The sequence below is a fragment of the Prosopis cineraria genome, unplaced genomic scaffold (genome assembly GCF_029017545.1).
Source record: "Prosopis cineraria cultivar Desert tree isolate PC_DT_omini unplaced genomic scaffold, ASM2901754v1 PC8, whole genome shotgun sequence".
In the NCBI taxonomy this organism is placed as follows: Eukaryota; Viridiplantae; Streptophyta; class Magnoliopsida; order Fabales; family Fabaceae; genus Prosopis; species Prosopis cineraria.
In genome coordinates, this window is record NW_026555339.1 from 5,070,684 (window position 1) to 5,090,172 (window position 19,489).

Here is a 19,489-nt window from a genome sequence, read left to right on the forward strand (position 1 = left end):
CTACTCCAATCTTGACTTTTATCACTATTGTGAATTGTCGTCATTCAATAATTCAATGTCCCATTCTACCAGATAAAATACTGGTTTGTCTCCTTCAATGATTGCCAATCCTTGCATAACTTTTTTCTGCTTTTAGACATGATCAATGAAATTGTATAAATGCAAAGAATCCAATCCAATCACACCAAGCCCATCTAGAAAGCTGGGTTTACTACTAATCACTTTTATTTCACATTAGTGCATCACAAGGTCTTAAGCTGACGAGGTAAAATCAAAAGGGCAAGATTTAAGTACTTAGCATTTTATATTCAATAAATTGTTGTCCAATCAAATCAATATAGGTGAATTTTAATATGTTGATAATATTAATTACAAGAGTTTGTTATAAAATAAATAATATATAAAGAATCTACATGTCTTGATTTAATTGAAAATACTTATATACAAGTATATAAGGTTAAGTATATAAGTTTTACGACCATCTAGAAAGCTGACATCCTTACAAACAATATTACCTGGTGATCTTAATAAAGTAAAATAAAAAATTCAGAATACAACAACTTAGAACCAATAAGAAATACAAGAGCGAACTTATCAATGAAAGTAACGAGAAACTAACTGGACAGCGGCAGCATAACCATGTTGAATATAAGATGAAGTTTTTTGTTTATCATAATATAAGATGAAGTTTTATATACCTAAGTACAAAATTTGTAAATTGTCGATGAAATAGGAAACCAATAATTAAAGGGCATCAACTATACATGCCACAACCAGGTCCAGGCCAAGGCCGTGGAACCAAAAGAATCACCATGCTGAATAGCCTTTGAAGAAAGAGAAGATGATCAAAACAAAAGAAATAAGAAAGAAATACCCAAAATCTTTCAGAGCAGAAAGCCACCAACATTCAGAACTAGTATCACCGAGGCAGATGCTTGAACACTCCTTCAATGCATGAGAGATTTCAACCTACCAAGCTTCTTCAGTGAAATTTATGACAAAATCTCAGTCCTGCCTCTGATCGAGAGATCATCAGTAGCCCATCGGGGGCATGCCAAAAGGAGGCATTGGTGGCATCCCCGGTGGCATCGCCATTCCACCCATAGTTGGGGGAGGGGGAGCGAAACCTCCACCCATTCCTGGCATTGGTGGTGCAGGCAAAGCAAGTGGTAGCAGCTGAGCATACATATTCTGGAGATCATTGAAAACAATAGTTAGTTTAAGAGGGAAAAGGATAGAAACAAAGGTTTTATTACGAAAGGAAATTTGCAGGCAAAAGAACCTGCTGAGCAATTGTTTCTTTCTCCTCCTTCTCCTTAGCTTTCTCCTCATTTTGTGCCTCAATTTTGTCCTTGATAAGCTCGTCTACCTTACTTGCATACTCTCGAATAAACTTCAAAAATTAAAAGAACAAAAATACATGGTTACTAAAAAAAAGCATAAGCTCTCACAAAAAATGGAATTAATTGTCTGCTAATGCATATGAAGGAAGGAGGAAAACCTGCAAGAGATATGGGAAAGCAAAATCGATCATATTATTCATCCATGCCAGCTCAAGAGCAACATCTGGCCGTATTACATCATAACAAACAAAAAGGCAAGAAGCAAAGCATTCTTTCTTCCCCTGCACATATACCAACAGAAGCATATAAATATGATTTCTTTTTTCACAACTTGAGATAAAAGAAAGGGACAAAGGTGGTCAGGAGAAAACAATTTGTAGAAAGAAAAAATAATAATTACAATCATTTTCAAAGTGAAGCGTAAACCGCCCATCACTAAAAGGGCCATATGTGGTGAGTGTCTAAATATATGAAATTTAGAGTTTGATATTACAAGGAAAAGATAAGACCTGCTCAATAAAGTAGACTAGCAACTCCTCCGAAAGTTCGCGGTCACCAGATTGAGAGCAAGTTTCCATACAGTCCTTGTAATGATTGTCTTTCTTTGACAAAGCAATGGACTGCTTCCATCTTCCCGCCTTCTTATAAATATAAGCTGCAACACGCCTCATCTCAAGAAGCTCATGCTTCTCAATCTGATGAAAATGTATTGAAGTAAATAATCTCTGAAATTCTAAGTTTCCCAAAAAGTTCAGATCTCAATATTTGCATATGGCAAAAAAAAAAAAAAAAAGAAAGAAAGAAAGAAAGAAAGAAAGAAGAAAAGGAGATGACCATACCTTCTGCGCCAGACCTATCTGATCAAAGTTGTCATGCAAATCTATTGATTCACGAAGTCTGTCATAGTCCTCCTCCTCAACGTAAATTTCATTCAAAGCTTCATTAACAGCAGACACATTGTTGCTTTGAACTGCAACCATGTATGGCTTCACTAATCGGAGGTGGCCAGCCTAATCCAGGAAAGCAACTGACAAAATTAGTACCACAGAATTCAATACATTATCAACACAAATGTGATTGGAACAGTAGAAATCAGAGACTAGAAATAGCATAAGAGATATGCACACCTTCCGCATTATATCCACTACACGAGTATGGTCGACTCGAAGGGCAAGCACATTGAGAACATCATTTAGGAGATCAGGATGTTCTTGCAAGTAAAAGTGAACAGCCTTGTAGTAGAGCTCCACACTTGCAACTTTAACTATAACATCTTTAAATTGCATGTGATCCCATGCTTCTGGAGAGTGATTCATCACAGTGGTTGCAGCATTATCAAACTCGTCATATTGAATATACAGGAATGTAAGTTCTTTCCAGTGCTGCTGTTCATCACAGGCTCGAATAAGCTTGGGAATATTAAGACGAGTAGAGAACAACTTGATGTGCTCCATTAGCTTTTCATGACGATATCTTGCATACAGAACTCCCAACTCGGTAAAGATGCCCATATGTGCACGTTCCAATCCTAGACCACTTTCCATTAGTGATATGAGCTCATTAAAACATCCTCTGTTCTGATAATACTCACTAACCTCTTCCAAATCATCGACCTTCATAACAATCAAGAATAAAATGCACACAAACCGATGACAAAGGGTCAGATAAAGCAATCAACAGGTTATGCTATTCAATGGTATACTGGCACAATTTTTGCCAAATGCATCTATTAGTAACTCAAGGCTCCAATCATTTCATAACATCTTATGAACTTTCATTAAAAGGGATTTGTAATTGTGTTAAAAAATCTTTTGGCCGTAAGGTGAGGGAGCGGAAAACTAAATTTCCAATGGAATAAATTCAATGACATATTAAAAAAGACGGCCACCTGAATGATGATGTTGAGACCACAAATCTGAGCCAAGCGGAATTCCTCAGCATCAACGCAAGCAAAACAAACTTCCTTCCATGTTTTTGAACTATTTGCTTTCCGGGCTGCATCAACAGCACCCTGGAATTGTTGAAGCTTCACCAATGTAACTGCTAGCTTAGCCCAATTGGAAATAAATGCAAATATAATCTTTGCTGCCTCATACAGGGCCTCATCGTACAAGCGGTCTCCAACATTTGGAAGGTTAGCAACATTTGGCATCAATATAAACTCCTCAATTTCTCCAAGCCGATCAGTTTTTGCATATGCATAAATGAGCTCACCATCCACCTTGGGCTCTTTTGTCTTCTGCCTAACCATAAAAAGGTACCTTACCAGGTCATGGTACACAATAGCATCTTCAGCAGCTTTTATAACCTCCAAGAAGCAAGTGCAATCATCTGCACGTATAAAAGACTCAATTGCATCACTCACTAAACCTTCTCTTAGTTGTGCCTTAGCCACCTGGCTCCATACAGCATCTTCTTCAACCCGGAAAGCAAACTCCACAGCTCGATCAATGGTCTGAAGATTATCTAGCAGGACATTAACAGCCTGAACATTCAAATTAAATTTCTTGAAGATTGCAAATGCCTCTTCGTATAGTTGTGCTTCAACTGCCAATTCTCCTACTGCAGGACCATCAAAGTTGTCCAGCCTGTTAATGTAATCCATAACTCTTGATGGATCTGCCTTGATAGCCGTAAGGATGAGCAGATTTTGCAGATTGAAGTTTCCACTAAAAGCAGAATTTTGCAGCACAATCTTCTCAAGAAGCTCAATTAACTCATGGGGAAGATCTGCAGTCATAAAAGCTTTGACTGCAGCTGAAACTTGATCAGGACTCTTGCTCTCAGGCAAAGCAGTGGAGACCACTTGATCAATCAACTGCCTCCTATACTCATTCTCAGGATTCAGAACTTTCTCCCAGAGGTCAGCATCCATTCTTTCCACAACATATCTGATCCAAAACCACAAGGATATAACATGAGTGCCCCGGATTAAATTACAAAATACAATAACAACTTAATGATGGACAATATAAGCACCTGGCTTGGAGTTTAAACAAGGAATTCTTATTTGTAACATTAACAAGTTCATCATCACATTGCCCTCTTCGGTAAGCAACAACAGCAAGGGTAGGATCCCGCTTCTCACAATATTTACCAACAACATGAGAATCATAATATGGGTTGGTAGTGAGAAAATGCTCTGGATTGTTGTTGCTGTCAATAATTATTTTACCAAGAGCATTATGCACATGCACATCCTGGCTCCCCTCACTCACGAGATGCTCCAAGAACTGAGTAAGTAAGCGGAGGCGATTCCTGTGCATATAAAGTGAAATGAGAAAAGAAAATAAGGCAATAAAACTGGATGTGGGGGTTGATAGAAAAGTAACAAACCTCTTCTCACACTCTTCAACTAAAGGCTCAACAGGCAAAAGTGAGCGTACTGAAAGTATAAGACCTTTAATGAAATCTTCAGGGCATTCATCATCTAACAACTGTCCAACAACTAGAGGAGCATTGCCAGGATTGACCTATAAGTGAGAACCATAATACTTGAGTTTCACAATCCCTTAAAATTCTAAGATTTATAAAAAAAATAAAATAAACATAAAACATCAATACCGAAAATTCAAAATATATATATACAACCCATCACAACTACCTTTTGAACATAGCCTTCAATATAGCGAAGCATGTTGTTGGTATAGAGATAGTGGGTGAGACTCGGAACAAAGCCAAAACGATCACACACATTAATCAATGGCCGTGCATCAGGAAGCTTGGCTTCCATTAAAAAATTCATTGTCTTCTCTGGATCATAAAAGTTTGATTCTCGAGTTACACGCTCTACCTCCTTAAGCTGTCCAGTTTTTGCAGCTGCTTCAATGTACTTGAAGTGAATATCAGGATCTTCACTGCACAAGTCAGAATAGCAAACCAAATTTTACACCAAAAAATGAGGGATAGAAAGGAAATACAAAGCCAGTGAACTGAGGTCATGTTTGTTTACCTGGAGCTCAAATATGATCCCAAGAAAAAGTAGAGTCCTTCGTATGACTTGAATTGCTCAAAGAGTCTAATACATGCATCTATTCCCAGCTGCTCAGAATATTCCTTAGCAGTCTGCGCATGACATATTCACATAACAAGTCAGCCTACAATAATTTTCTTTATTAAAAAAGTCTTATGGCAAAATCATGTGATGCCCCAAGAGAGTACCTGCACAATTATTTGAAGATTACCCCTCAGATTAACCAGAAGAAGATCTTTCATGCACTCAAGTGCCCATTCTCTAGATAGGGTCCCAAAGAACTCAACTAGGGCCTGAAAAGTACCACACAATTAGAAGACAAAATAAAAATCATGACAAGCTGAACCATTTCAGCACTTAGAATCCAGACCTGGGGCTCAATGGCATGAGTATTGACAATCACACGCTTGATGTCAGGTAACTCAGTATAATGCTGCACAAGACATGCAATAAGTTTCAAGACTAATGCTGACAAACAAATCACTGTAATTTATCAGAATTAAAGAAGGCAATAACCTGAAGAGCCCGAATAAAAAGGCCGGCCTTTTCACATAACTGTGCAATACGTGGGCGATCATAATGACTGAACATACCATTAGCCAATATGGCATCAGCAACATTTGGAAATGTCACAAGATTAATTTCCAGCACCTAAACAGAATGGACAAAATGATAGAATTATAAAGAAACTACATAGCATCATAGAGCTCAGGAAAGAGAAACAGATGTGTAAAATTAATGGACCTTCGTTTGAAGATGACCATGTTCAGGTAGATTAGGCTTCAGCACATCCAACAGAAATGCAGTTGCCTCACGAATTAAGCTCCTCTGAAAAGAAATAGAAGAATATATAATTTATGAAAGAGGGTTGAAGTTTCTGGAACAAAGATACAATAACAATAAAAAAAAACTTAATTGATTCTTGCTTTTACAAATAGCTCTCAAATATAGAAAACCATCAAAATCAATATCTAACATGTTTTGAAGTTTTTTGCAAGTCTTCCAATTTTAATGAATTTCAGTTAAATGGGAAATGAAGCTATTTAATTTTCAAAGGATTATCTGTTCTTAAATTCCTTGTGTATGATTTTCAATGCAAAAATGGCTCAAGTACCAGCTGCTCTTTTAAAAAAAATATATCAAGAAAATAAAAGGTCATGATTCAGAAAAGGAATAAAAAAAATGTTGCATAAAACATTGACTTCTTTAAACAAAATATGAATTACATAATAGCAATCCCATTAGTATAATAAAGGTATATTCTAAATAAACCTGAAGAAAGAGATCTGCTATTGTGTTGTAGTCAACCGGGCAACCTCCGTCCATTTGAGACATCATCAAAGCAAAATTAACAGCACCCTGCCAGCAAGTAAGATTTGAGTCATTCTACATGAAAAATTCAACACAATTTCTAAAAGGAAAAAAAATTTCAGAGGTTAGAAAAATAAAAAATAAGATCGAAAGGCAAACATCACAAACAAGGTAGTCCTACTTCCATTTGCAGCATTAACTGTCATTCATGATCAGTACTAACTTGAGCAGGTTTCACTATAACAGAAATTAAGCGTACAACAAAAGTAACAAATCTCACAGAACATAATACATAATAACTTCAAATATTTGCATTTAAAGAAACTGCTTACCTGGGGATCTGCTCGTAAAATTGTTTGAAGAAGGAACAAGTAATCTGGTGTGTATCCAACCTTCAGCAAATTAAAAGAGAAGAATGCATCACTTGCTTGTAACAAAACAGATTATTAAACTATGTACCACTTGATATAAAATTATAAGCATTGTATCATAATAGAAAATGCCACTATAATTATGACTAGTATGAAACCCCAGTTACAAAATATTTCATCACCTGCTTTGAATATATCAGAATCTTGTCAAATTCTTTCCTCTCAGCAAAAGCAGCAACAACTTTTGGTGTGGCTCTGGCTTTAATATATATTTTCAATGCAAGATCATTGTCCACAGTCTGCATTATAATACATGTCTTACAAGATCAGGAATACAAGAGAAAGGAAGTACAGAAAAAAATAATAATAACGAACAGAGAAACTGTTTCCCCAAAGGGAATTAATTATAGCAATGAAATAAACAGACAAAATAAGTCTATAAATGCATCTGTACTCACAAGCATGGGAAGGTAACAAATTTTAACTTCCAAACAAACAAAACAAAGAGACAGATAAGGAATAAACTAGTATTTGAACCCAACTTCAGAAGCATCTAAATGGCAGATAACCAGTTAGCTGATTTCAGAATTGTCCGAGTTAAAAATGTTGTTCTTACAGGACATTGACTCTCCAACTAGGCATGCATTAGATTAGAGTGCAAGCAAATTCTTTCTTTGATAATGACATACAGAAATGTAAATCTTAAAAAAAATTAATAATAAGCACAGCTTTTAATTTCACAAGAGTTATAATAAATTTAGGTAGATATCACGAAGCATTAACAAATAATGATGGATGAGGGATTAAGCAGAATCAAAATCTATGCAGGGCATAAGTATTGTAATATTGTTTACAAAATAAATAAAATGAACAAAACAGAACTCAAACAGGGGTTCTCCCTTTACATAGTAATGCAGACATGAAATTCCTTCAAATTAAATTCACCATCAGAATATGATACCTATAGGGGCTGCTAATCCCATGGTAGTTACAGAAACTTGCAAAAGAGCAAAAAGGAGGAGGAGGAGGAGTGATCACAATTCACATGCTTTATTTTCCTTCCTCAAATCATCAATAGAATCTAATTAGAGAGTCCCTATGATAAGAGGAGAAGTAATTCTAATTTCTACAGACCTTAACAAGGTCACCAAGTTCCTCACTGCATTCAAGCTTGTCCTCTGCTAACCAAGTCTCCAAAAGATTTTTTTTGTTCTGATTTACCACAAGCCTTGACAGTTCCAAGGATTCATAAACATTGAGCTTTCCCCTGGTTAAAAGAGTTCCAAAGTACTGCAACAATGGTGGTGTTTGCCCGGCTTGCACAGGTACACTCTGCAACAAATTACCAGCATAAGTAATCAAGGACTCAATGGAACAGAAAACTAAGCCCCCTATCACAATTTCAAGGGCACTCTTATCTGAATGCAGAGGATACTGCATGGTAACCAAGCGTAATGCAAAAGTTCACCTGAAATTTAGCAACAGTTTCAGGAGTACGAAGTATTCCTTGTGGAGATTCTGCAGCAAGCTCCGCAGCTTCCTTATACTTGGTTTGAGCAAATAATTCTTGAAAGCGCTGGACCACCTGAGAAAAGACAAAAGCCTAACCATCAGCCGGTGAAGGAGGTGTTCTCAAAATAAAAGACAAAAGCATAATTCCTGTGGATTTAAACATATTGAGAAAAAAGGGTAGCCAAGGTAAATTGCAAGAGATATGGTACAATGTGAAATTTCTGCCAGTTTAAACGTTAAAATGAAAAGGGCATAAAAATCAGGGTCTGCTGCCAATTTCACCAATCCCACACTACTTTACATACACTTTAACCAAAGTTTTCTCAAAACTAACATTAAGTTCACAATCTGCATGGTGTAAATTATGGTCTTCTTGTCAAAGAAAAAACTACCTACGTGAGAAAACATATCATACAAATGTTCACAAGTCTCTTGCAATTTAATGGTTGATATTAAAATTATTGTTCTACCTAACACCCTGAAATTGCTTTCCTGACCATTGCAATCTAATAAGACAAATAGGATGAAAAAATAAAAATTAATGACCAAAATTTTCATCACATTTCAAACTCAATAGAGTTAGCCAAACCAAAATTAGTAAGTGAACTTTCAAGACATTGATAACGGAACAACATTAACCAAATAAAACTATATAGCTACCAGGTCTTCTGCACCAGGAAGGTTTCCTCTTTTCGCAAGATTAACAGCAAGTTCCAAATTGTTCAACTGCAAAAGTTTCACATAGACATTGAGTAATAAGTTTCAAAAAATTATTCTTCCTTTGCCAAAATCAAAACATGACACACAAAATACCTGGCCACTGACAAATGGTATAACAGTTGCTTCATTTACAGTGGCAAGCAACACTTGACCACGTCTATTGATGGCAAAGAAGCCCCCTGATAATGATGCTTCAGTAGTCAAAAATATAGGATCAGGACTGATCCGGTTTCTATAAACTGCTGTAGCAGTCTCCAAATCATAGACAAATAGAAGTCCAAGCTTTGTGATGACATATATCAGCCCATATTTATTTGAAATCTGTGCAATAGAAATGAACCAAACACTTAACATAGTGCCTACCAGGAATTCAGAAATCAGAATATCAACTGAGAGTTACAACCTGAATTGACACAGGAAAGTCATCAGCAAAGTCTGGAGGGAAGAAAAGATCCGCTTGTTTCTTAGTGAATGATGGTTTGCCTGATTACAATTGCCACAAAATACCAGAGGGGTATCAATGAAAGCACAAGTTCTTAACAAAAGCATTAATTTAGAATAGTTCAGAGGAGTTCTACGTAGATTCATATGCTTATAACATCAAAAGTCGCAAACCAACAATAAATTGATCACAAATGAAAAAGACAAAAGGCCTAGCATGCCTGCAGAGGAAAGAAATAATGACATTACTAATAAAGACGTCATTCAGTTCTCTGTTTTCCAAAAATAACACCTATCCTTTTATTTTGTATTTTAACTCCATTCAAAATGGATAATCAAGCATTAACAATGTTGATGATGATTCTAAACTTCCACCACCTTATATCCCAATGCCTCACCATGGTGTTATTATCTTTCCTTTTTATTAATTACATTGACAATTTTAAAAGCAGGTATGCGTAGTAGCTTATGTCCTAAAATTAATTAATAGCTTACTTTATCTTATTTTCTGTTTGACGCAAATGTTGGGGGCCATGTGCCTATGGCTAGTATATCAAGTCTATACCACTTATACCTGGCTGGGCATCAAGTTCAATAACATGCATCTTCGATGTGACCTGTCCTGCGTTGACAGTCTTTGATGCGAAAGTAATGAGAGTTGAATCTTTATCATTCCCTGGAACCTGGATGTTGCATCAAATAATGTCACAGAAATAAATTGACAGCAAAACTATAGGCACAAGATTCAAAATCCATATAAATGAATCAGAAAGAAGACAGCATTACTCTGAAAGTGGCAAAAGATGCAGCATGTGCTTCGAGAGACTGACTACGTTGCTGCTCCACAGAGAAAAGTTGCATGTTTCCTTTCACCAGCTGTGGTCTCTACAACCCACAAAATGAAATACCATTATTGAAGCAATTAATAACTGCATAAAGCTTGAACCCCAGCCTCTCATAAGGTAAAAAAATTTCAGATACTTGTAGCTAACAGAAATAAATAAAAGAGAACCATATTCAATCATGAAACAAAAATAGGCAAATATTTGTAAGAAACGGAGATAGTTCTACTATAAATTTAAAATAATCCTACTAAAAAAGAGAGGCAGAAACCATAACACTCGTTATCCAAATCAATAGTACTCCTAACCCTTTGTACGCATAGAAAAGAAGCCCTTCTAAACCCAGTGGCTGGAGTCCAGAAGTATAAAAAAAAATAGAAAAATTAAAAATTATTTTTCAAAAACAATAACTGAGGTACAAACTGGATAATGAGTTGAGTTCAAAAATACAAATAGTAAAGGCTCGGGTAAATATAAGCAAGTGCCTTTTTTATTCTTTATAAAGAAAGGTCTTGTAAATTTATTTTATGCGGAAAAAAGTTTGAACAGTAATATCTTAAAATTGTACAAGCCAAACAAAATCATCCTGGCATTAAAGTTCAAGCTGATTCATGAGGTGATAAAATAGCATTAAAAGCATCAACATGTGGCATATATTTGAATGAGTCAAAAATTTATGTCCTGAAATATAAGCTACTCCCTCCGTTTCTTTTTATCTATCGTTTTAAGGTATCAGTACATAGATTAAAAAATGTAGTTAATATCCTAGAATTTCTCTCAATTTTCCTAATATTTTCTTATTAAATGTAGTTTGTTGTCTTTGGTTAAGAATACCCAATCAAATATTAGGGTATAGTTGGAAAAAGAATAATTAATATTGCCTTGAACTTCAAAATCTAAAGTGACAAATAAATAGAAATAACCTTTTTCTTAAAAAATTGACAGATAAAAAAGAAACGAAGAGAGTAATTCAAAGGTTGCATCAGCACGGGATTCCTAAATTTTTCGTTTATCCATAAGATTAGTTAGGAACTTCCAAACTTATTCAGTGAAAGAAAGAGTCATAGATGTTTGTTAGACATTCTAAGCACGGCAAAAGAAGTCCATCCAGGTGACTGGATTTGCATGATGCCAGCACTGATACATTTCAAGCAATTATGGAATTCTTCTAACCATATGAACACACGAATAAACCCAAGATTGGCAAACTGGGCAACTTATTAACTCATAAATACAACGATACAACTAAGAAAATTGCCCATACCTTAGAAGCAAGGTCTGAAAGTCGCTAAAGAAAAGAAATAAAATACCTCAGGTGATCCAGGAGCAATCCCAATCAAAACTAGCCACTTCTCACTAGGATCAGCACGATAATTGATAATTTGATTATTGGCCAGTGTGGCTGTTCGGTCAAACATCTTCATTGGCTGACTATCACCTAGATATGAAAAATGGTATAACTGATATTCAGAATTCAAAAGGAAAACGCAACACATAGCATGAATAAATGTGAAACCTGATAGAAAAATACGCCAAAGCAACAACAAAGAAGAGGCAATAGAGCAAATGGTTTACTCGTGGGAAATTCCAGTATATTACCTTCAATAGACCAATGATAAACAGAGGTATGAGTGACTAAACCTAACACCTTTGAGGATATCCATTTCCAAAAGACAACCTAAGAGAATAGAGCATGACAATTAATAATCACGAATACTGTCCAACACATAATCCCAAAAAAGTATTCTTGCAACGGCACATAAGAATCATATACAAAACTGCACCTGCTCAGTCATCTGATGTGATTTTATCTTTGCCTTCATTTCTATGTTAAACACCTGCAAATGATCCTGAGTGGTCCCCGGAACTTGAGCTGCAGATAAAATGTCACACTCGAGAGGCAAAAGAAAGCTATTTGGGTATATGCTAAACTTGGACGAGACATTATTTCAACATGACATGAACCACAATGTTGACCATGTCACTGTCAAGAGATGAATGACTTGTGGATTGGGCTGTCATTATCAACATGACATGAATCACAATGTTGGCCATGTCACTATCAAGAGATGCATGACTTGTGGATTGGGCTGTTATTACCCTAAACCCTTATCCTCTAGCGTGAACGATGAGGTCAAACAATAGATAGGATACAATCAGGAAGTGGTAAACACACGACGACCTCTGAACTTACCTTTGAGAGCAAGAATTCTCGTATTAGGGTTCATCAGAGCAGAATCAGCAGTAATGGGACGTCGCAAAGGCTGCATGGGCATGTTCATATCGATGATAACAATACTGTTCTGAGGCGATGTTTCCCTCACACATATGTACTTATCCGATTCCATGGTCACATGATTAAAAGTAATGAATTGCGGATTTACTCCAATGCTTGCCAACTGCGAATATAAAAACACAATATAAATCAAATAACAGCATACTGAACAACCCCTAGTCGTATAACCAATAAACAATGACAAGACTGAAAAGAGTGAAATGTTACGATCGGGAGTTTCTAAAAAAGATGGTTGGCATTAGGATCTGAAGACAGGAAAAAGCGCGTTGAGGGGAAAACAAGAAGCCGAAAAGGTTCGCAAAAAATAATCCAATTGTGCCAATGGCATTGCCAATAGAAGCAGAGAGGGAAAGGAAAACAAACCGTTAAGGCCTCTTTCATAGAGATAGGAGCATTTGCAGCCATAGTGTGAGGATCAAATCAAAGCTCCAGGTAGAGCGGACAGAATGAGAGGGAAATGTCGTAAAAAAATGAAGACCTCCGTTTACGCTTCGAGATCTGAAGCAGCGAAGTCCAGAACAGAGAGAAGGAGAGGGAAAAGGAGAGGGAGTGAGGGGACAACAACAGAAACTCGTGGTAGTATGGGAGAGCCGAGAGCGGAATACTTCTTGAAATGGAACTTTTTTTTTTTTTTGGTGGGGGGCCGTTATAAAATATTCCCGTTGTGCGAATTCAGCATCCGTTTATATCATAATTTTTTGGGCTTTATTTTTAAGCTTAATTGGATGATGGGATAGTCTAAACCCGAAGTTTATATAAATTATTGGGTTGGGCCTTCAGATTAAACGGGAATCATAAGGCAGATTGGGCTACCCCATGATTTGTCCTTAGTAACCAACGCCTTCTTCAAGGGTGTGATGGTTATTCCACATGCCTATGAATGTATCAACATAAACATATTAATATCAATATATCTATTACTTGAACAAGTAACAAGTGATTGAGGCTTAAATATTAATTATTTTATATATAATAATTTACTTAAAAGAGATCTATCATTTATTTTTAGTATCTAAGAAGAGATATTCTTTATTGTTAGCGAGCCAGCCCCTTATACTTACCATATATATATATATATATAATTTATATTGTTTTACATTATTCATGATTGGTGAATAATATAACTCATCCTTTAAGTAATGTGAATTATAGTTAAAAATATATCCATTTATTCATAATTGTACTCTATATACATGTTTGATCCAGTGATTGAGGGTGGATAGGCCTAGACATGTACTTTAAAAAAAATGAATAAAAATCATCATTTAAGAAAAAATTCAATATTAAACAAATTGAACTCAATTTAAAAAAAATTAAATCAGATATTAACCTAATCTCTTTTTTCCCTATCTTTTTATACAGTGAAAATTGGGAGAAACTCAAGTACATATGACTTTCATGGAGGATTGACAACCTCACACTTAAGAAACACACTTGAGAGGGATGTTTAGTGCTATTATGTCAAAAATTCACTGGTTTAACATAATCTATAGTATAATCATTATCTTTTCTGGTATTATTAATCAACAACCAATCTCTCTCTCCCCCTGTTTTTTTAAAACTCGGGGTGATCTAGTTCAGGTATATGGATAACTAGCCATATGCCCGCAATTGAATGAGCACTAGTATTCCCCGCCCGCCACACGTGATTACGGTCCTATCAATTCGTTGATTTGGCCGAAAAAGGACCGATTCGGGTCATAATTTTGTAGCTTCAAGTGATTTCTGTTTGTTTCTAGATAAAACCAAACCCCGCACGCACGCACCAATTATAATGTTCTAGAAAGAACCTGATTAGCCCACCAAATACATTTCTAATTCACTCTAAACGCCACTTCTTCCCGATCTAAGGGTTTGACACTGGTGAATTTTCTCCCTCAAATTGCCTACCACACACCTGTCCTGTGTTCTCGCTTTAGTTTTCTAGATGCTCTTCCATGTTCTTAATGGCGCCATAAAATTATTAATATTTTTATTAAATATGTCAACAGAATATTTTTTTTTTCCCTGTTTGACTGATCGTTTAATTATATCTGTAATTTTCAAATTTAACTATCGGTGAGATCTTGCAGCGACGCATACTTTAAAGTTTAAAGAAAGAAAACCAGAAAGCAGGATGCACGCTTGTAATGTCCAGCACGATTCATCCATTGTCTTCGTCGTTTCAGTGCCAATTTCCGCGTTTCAATCACAACACCCTCGTTTTCACATGTTGTGTTGCACGACTTGTCGTGTCCTTTATTAATTAATATTATTACTGCTTGTCAACACTTAATCATTAGTTTGGTTTTCTTTACCTACTCCAGAAAGCTCAGGTAGAGAAAAAAATTAGTGAACGTGGTGATCGTTGGGTTGGGTTGGGTTTGCTAATAGTAGCAAACACCAACAACGACTGTTGCAGAGGATGGGACATTTGGCCCCTCACGTGTTTTTCGGCCTTTTGGTTCCGTGACGGGTGGTGGCTTCTTCTCAACTGGCCACCCTCTCTTCTGGTATTACATTATTCTTGTTTCTCTCCAACATCAGTTTTATTCGTGAGCTGCAATACCATGTTTTTTTGGGGAAACAACGTGTTTTTGTTTCCCTTAAAGCATCGTGTCCCAGGCAAATGCACGTTGAACCCCGGCCAACCTAAATTTGATCCCGCACAATTTGAGGGCCTGTTTCATTCTGTTATCTATTTTTATGTTTGAATCGTTATTATTGTGGAAAAACGCGTAAGGTAGTAACTGGTAAGTAGAGGATAAAATAATAATTTGTTGTATAAGTTTAAAAATTATTAATGGAAATATGATGTTCTACTCCACATCTTCTCTAATTTTGCATAACAACAAATAATAAATCATTAAAAAGATGTTCTGATTTTTAAAAATATATTTTATTTTTTATTTTTACCTAACAAAAAAACCTACTTTTAAATAAATTTTTATTTTTTCTATTTTTGAATTCAGAAAAATGAAATCAAATGAAGTAGTAAATCCTAACTCTTGCTGCTCCAAAATAACGAACAATGAATTGACCTATAACTCTCTTTTATGTGGTGTTACAGTTACAGACGAGAATTAGGGCCTGTGATTGTTAGAAATTATGAATATGTAATAAAAATAAAAATAAATTAAATCACATTTTTTCTCATGATAAATATAAAAAAAACTCAATATCATATATTACAAATGCCATAATAACAACTCTCTATAAGCCTCATAAATTATGTCTCTCAACCTCATAAATTAAATTATTATACTTATGTTTATTAACATGTTGATTATTTTATTTTTGTCTTCGTTTTTTAAATCCACTCCTTACATTACCTCATACATTAACCCTGATGGAGAGAAAGTATGAAGGATAGAATATAAAGGCAAAAACTCATGAAAATAGTAAATTTTACCTTTTTCAGAGTTTTAATTGGAGAAATTAAAATACTTTGCAGTTCTATGATGGGGTGTGCAGACTAGAATCACTACTTGCAGCTGGACCTCTTCCCAACAATGTCCACCCTTTCTCATAGTATTATTATCATTTTTTGCTTCTTTTTAACATTAGGTTTGTTTGTGAGCTGCGAGTTGCAATATTGTGTTTTTTTCGCCAAAACATAATTGCCCACGTTTTCTTCACAGGTGTTCAAGAAGTTTAGAAACGGCAGCAAATAAATAGTGGGAGAAAACAACACAGTTGAATTTATTAATAGCAAGGAATTTAAATAACATGAATTGAGTAATTTACAGCGAAAGCTGTGCATAATGCTTATCATCACTTTTATCCTAAGCACTAAATGTAAATCTACATTTCCTGACATATACGTAAACGGACAGCTCGACCAGCTAAGCTGCTACGCTCGTTGCCCTCCCTGTGATCACAACGCCACAACAACCACCTTTTGCCATCCACGTCCCGCCTTCCCGGATTTGCGCTTCCACATGTTGCTCCTGTCACATTGTCGGGATATTCCCGACTTGTCCCTACCTTCATTTCCTCCTCTGCCCCCGTCCGTTGTGGATATTCCGAATTTGTCCCTTCTTCGTCCCACCTTCCACTCCCACTACCCCTTCCCCTGTTTCCATTACTGTAGCTTCGGCGTCTGATGTTGGTCCTCTCACCGCCACCCAATCCTCTGTTTCCCAATCTGCCCTCACTGTGTGGCTAATTTACGAATTCTTTCCTTGACTGAAGTTTCAGCATTGTTATCGAATCTGATTTCTTCCCAATCATCTTCTTCGGCGAATTCTGAGTTGTTCCAGTCAAGAATGCAACGAGGAGACGACTCCACTGACTTATTGGGAGAGGCAGATGACAAGAATGGGTGCTGCAGCAGCTCATCGCAGCTCCACCGCTGTTTCGGTTCCCTCCTCAGGCACTTCTCCAGGAAATCCCACCCGAGCTCTGACAATTGAACCGGGAATTCGGGCACGTCGTCGGAGTATCCGATTCGACTCAACGTGTCGCCACCGTGATCTTCCCATGCCGGCTTCCCCTTGACCATCTCAATCACCGTGCATCCCAAGGACCACACGTCGGACTCTGGCCCCTGATTCTCCCCCCGGATCACCTCCGGAGCCATCCACAGCGGGCTACCACGTGGCAGAATCGCTGCCGAGCTCTCTTCACCAGAAAACTCGACCGCTGAGCCAAAATCGGCGAGCTTGGCGACGCAGCCATTAGGTCCCAACAGAACGTTCCTCCCCTTCACGTCGCAGTGCACGACGCCCCTCGAGTGGACGTGCCTCAGCGCGTTCACCAGGCACCAAGTACAGTACCTCACCAACTCCTCGTCCACGTCAGCATTCCGAGACGCCAGGTCAGCGAGGGTGCCACCCGGCATATACTCCATATGCAAATTCCGATACGACGTCGTGAAGTCATCCCCGAGAAAACTCAACCAAGTAAGGCGACGGCGACATCCGCCGGAGAATCGAATCTCATTTTCCAGAGCCTCCACCTGAGCCGGAAGCCCCACCCTGAGATCCACCGATTTCACCGCAAAAACCCGACCGTCCCATCTGTTAATCCCAAGACTGACGGTGCCAAACGCGCCCTTGCCGATACAACTCCCTCTTACCCAAGAAGTCATCGCAGAAACTGAGCTCAACTTCGCGTACTCAAAATTGGCGTGTGCCGCGTTTTCTTGAGGGACCAACTGGCAAATGAGGGTATATATACACAAGCACAAACACGAGGGCGTGTTTGGTCTCACACTCGGCGTCCGAGTTATGCTTTTTAAAATTCTTTCCGAGTCCAGCGTGGAATTTAAAAGACGGATAATAATAATAATAAATAAATAACGGGGAGGAAGTTGAGGCAGAGACATGAGGCTAGGAAGTGTCCCAAGAGGTAATGTTCCTTGACGTAAATGGAGGGTGATGGACAGTGGGTTTCTTCCTCTCTTTTGTATTTATGTCGATCCTTATCCATAAAATTTAAAATCGGGTTGAATCCCAACCGTACAACCAAGAGTTTTGGTATTTTCTTGTCGTGTTGCAAAGAATGATAATTTAATTTTTAACATGTGGCGCTAGCTAGCATATAATGTTATTGTTGGTCGTTTTGGTGGGAGGGGGGTTGGGCGTTATTGTTGGCTAAGAAAAACACATGAAAGGGAGCTGTAAATCGGAAGTGGCGACGTGGTAGGAAAGTGTTGGTCCACGTCAGACTGAGGAGGGGGAAGAAGTAAAGGCTAATAAAGAAGATGCGAAGTTGTCTGGATGCCACGATGCGGGTGTGTGGCTTTAGCATCGCAGAGTTTATTTGGAGTGGAAGTCTATTGACGTGCACCACCGGCCTCCATGGGATATTATATTATTAAAAATAATAAAGGAAAATGAATAAAAAAGTAATTCTTTTTTGAAGGTTTCTCGAAATTTTGGACACATGAGGAGAACCCAGATCGGGTCGCATCTTTAAGAAGATGAATGACAGCCTTGTGGGATCATCCATTTGCTTGTGTTGGTGCGGTGGCATTAGTATTTGGCACAACTTCGCACGCGCTTCCTCGCTTCCTCATTAAGCATCTTGCATATTTGGCTCCTAATCCGGATAAGACTTACCCTAATCTGGGTTTGCCTAATTCCGAAAGGGCGACAACCCTAGGGTTTAATTTGACAATTTCTTAATCGCTTTAGAAATGATGTCGGAAAATTAGATTGTGCAATCGGGGACGGATAAATACAACCTTTGCCTCCCGAACTTTAATTAATGAAATTTAATGGAAACGGAGGCCTAGTGGGGGATGAAGTCCTGTGGAGGAGACACGTGTCGGTTTGTGAAGCGAATTGGATTGGGAATAAAAAAAATAGTTATATGTGGAGAGAGCGTTATGGGTGGGGAAAAGGGAAATGAAGAAAGGGATTGACCACATAACACACGACCACTACTTGAGCAAGAAAAAGCGGGATGGAAAAAAGTGTGAAGTGCGCCAACAAAATTAGTTTAGGTGATAAAGATTAATACATAATTTATAAAATTATAAGTTCAATCTTACTATTAATACGACGATATTTTATTACTCCTGAAGCATGTTTGTAACTCAACTCACGCATTTTTCAAAACAAAAAAAAAAGTTTGAAATGAAAATGAAAGGCAGAGAGAGGACTTGATTTTCCTCGAGAATTCAAAAAAGCGCAAGGACTAGAGGAAGAAGCAAATTGAGTTTCCCACACTTTGCCAAGAAACAAACAGGTGGC

The 19,489-nt window shown here is 37.3% G+C and overlaps 1 protein-coding gene and 1 pseudogene across 1 annotated transcript; both read right to left on the reverse strand.

Annotated features, from left to right (window-relative positions):
* Positions 1–612: 612 nt before the first annotated feature.
* On the reverse strand, positions 613–13,377 carry LOC129318384 (clathrin heavy chain 1-like). Its single transcript, XM_054963108.1, has 30 exons — positions 13,173–13,377; positions 12,708–12,912; positions 12,298–12,386; positions 12,113–12,191; positions 11,824–11,951; positions 10,458–10,556; positions 10,246–10,354; positions 9,634–9,713; positions 9,324–9,551; positions 9,171–9,236; positions 8,467–8,583; positions 8,133–8,330; positions 7,181–7,297; positions 6,960–7,019; positions 6,589–6,675; positions 6,061–6,144; positions 5,833–5,967; positions 5,687–5,749; positions 5,505–5,609; positions 5,296–5,408; positions 4,948–5,200; positions 4,680–4,816; positions 4,323–4,601; positions 3,232–4,234; positions 2,471–2,956; positions 2,183–2,353; positions 1,853–2,038; positions 1,502–1,624; positions 1,283–1,393; positions 613–1,191 (listed from the first exon to the last, which is right to left on the reverse strand). The coding sequence occupies exons 1-30, from the start codon at positions 13,212–13,214 to the stop codon at positions 1,033–1,035; spliced, it is 5,112 nt and encodes a 1,703-aa protein (XP_054819083.1). The 5' UTR covers positions 13,215–13,377; the 3' UTR covers positions 613–1,032.
* Positions 13,378–16,463: 3,086 nt separating this feature from the next.
* LOC129318616 (mitogen-activated protein kinase kinase kinase 18-like) lies at positions 16,464–18,110 on the reverse strand (annotated as a pseudogene).
* Positions 18,111–19,489: the final 1,379 nt, after the last annotated feature.

What these genes read in the sequence shown, in the direction of transcription:
- LOC129318384 (XM_054963108.1), bottom strand. Translation starts at nt 13,214, where the DNA reads ATGGCTGCAAATGCTCCTATCTCTATGAAAGAGGCCTTAACG. An exon ending in ATGGTCATCTTCAAACGAAG is followed by an intron (nt 5,968 to 6,060) that starts GTCCATTAATTT and finishes CATTCTGTTTAG; the next exon opens with GTGCTGGAAATTAATCTTGT. An exon ending in TTGAAGGCTATGTTCAAAAG is followed by an intron (nt 4,817 to 4,947) that starts GTAGTTGTGATG and finishes TCTCACTTATAG; the next exon opens with GTCAATCCTGGCAATGCTCC.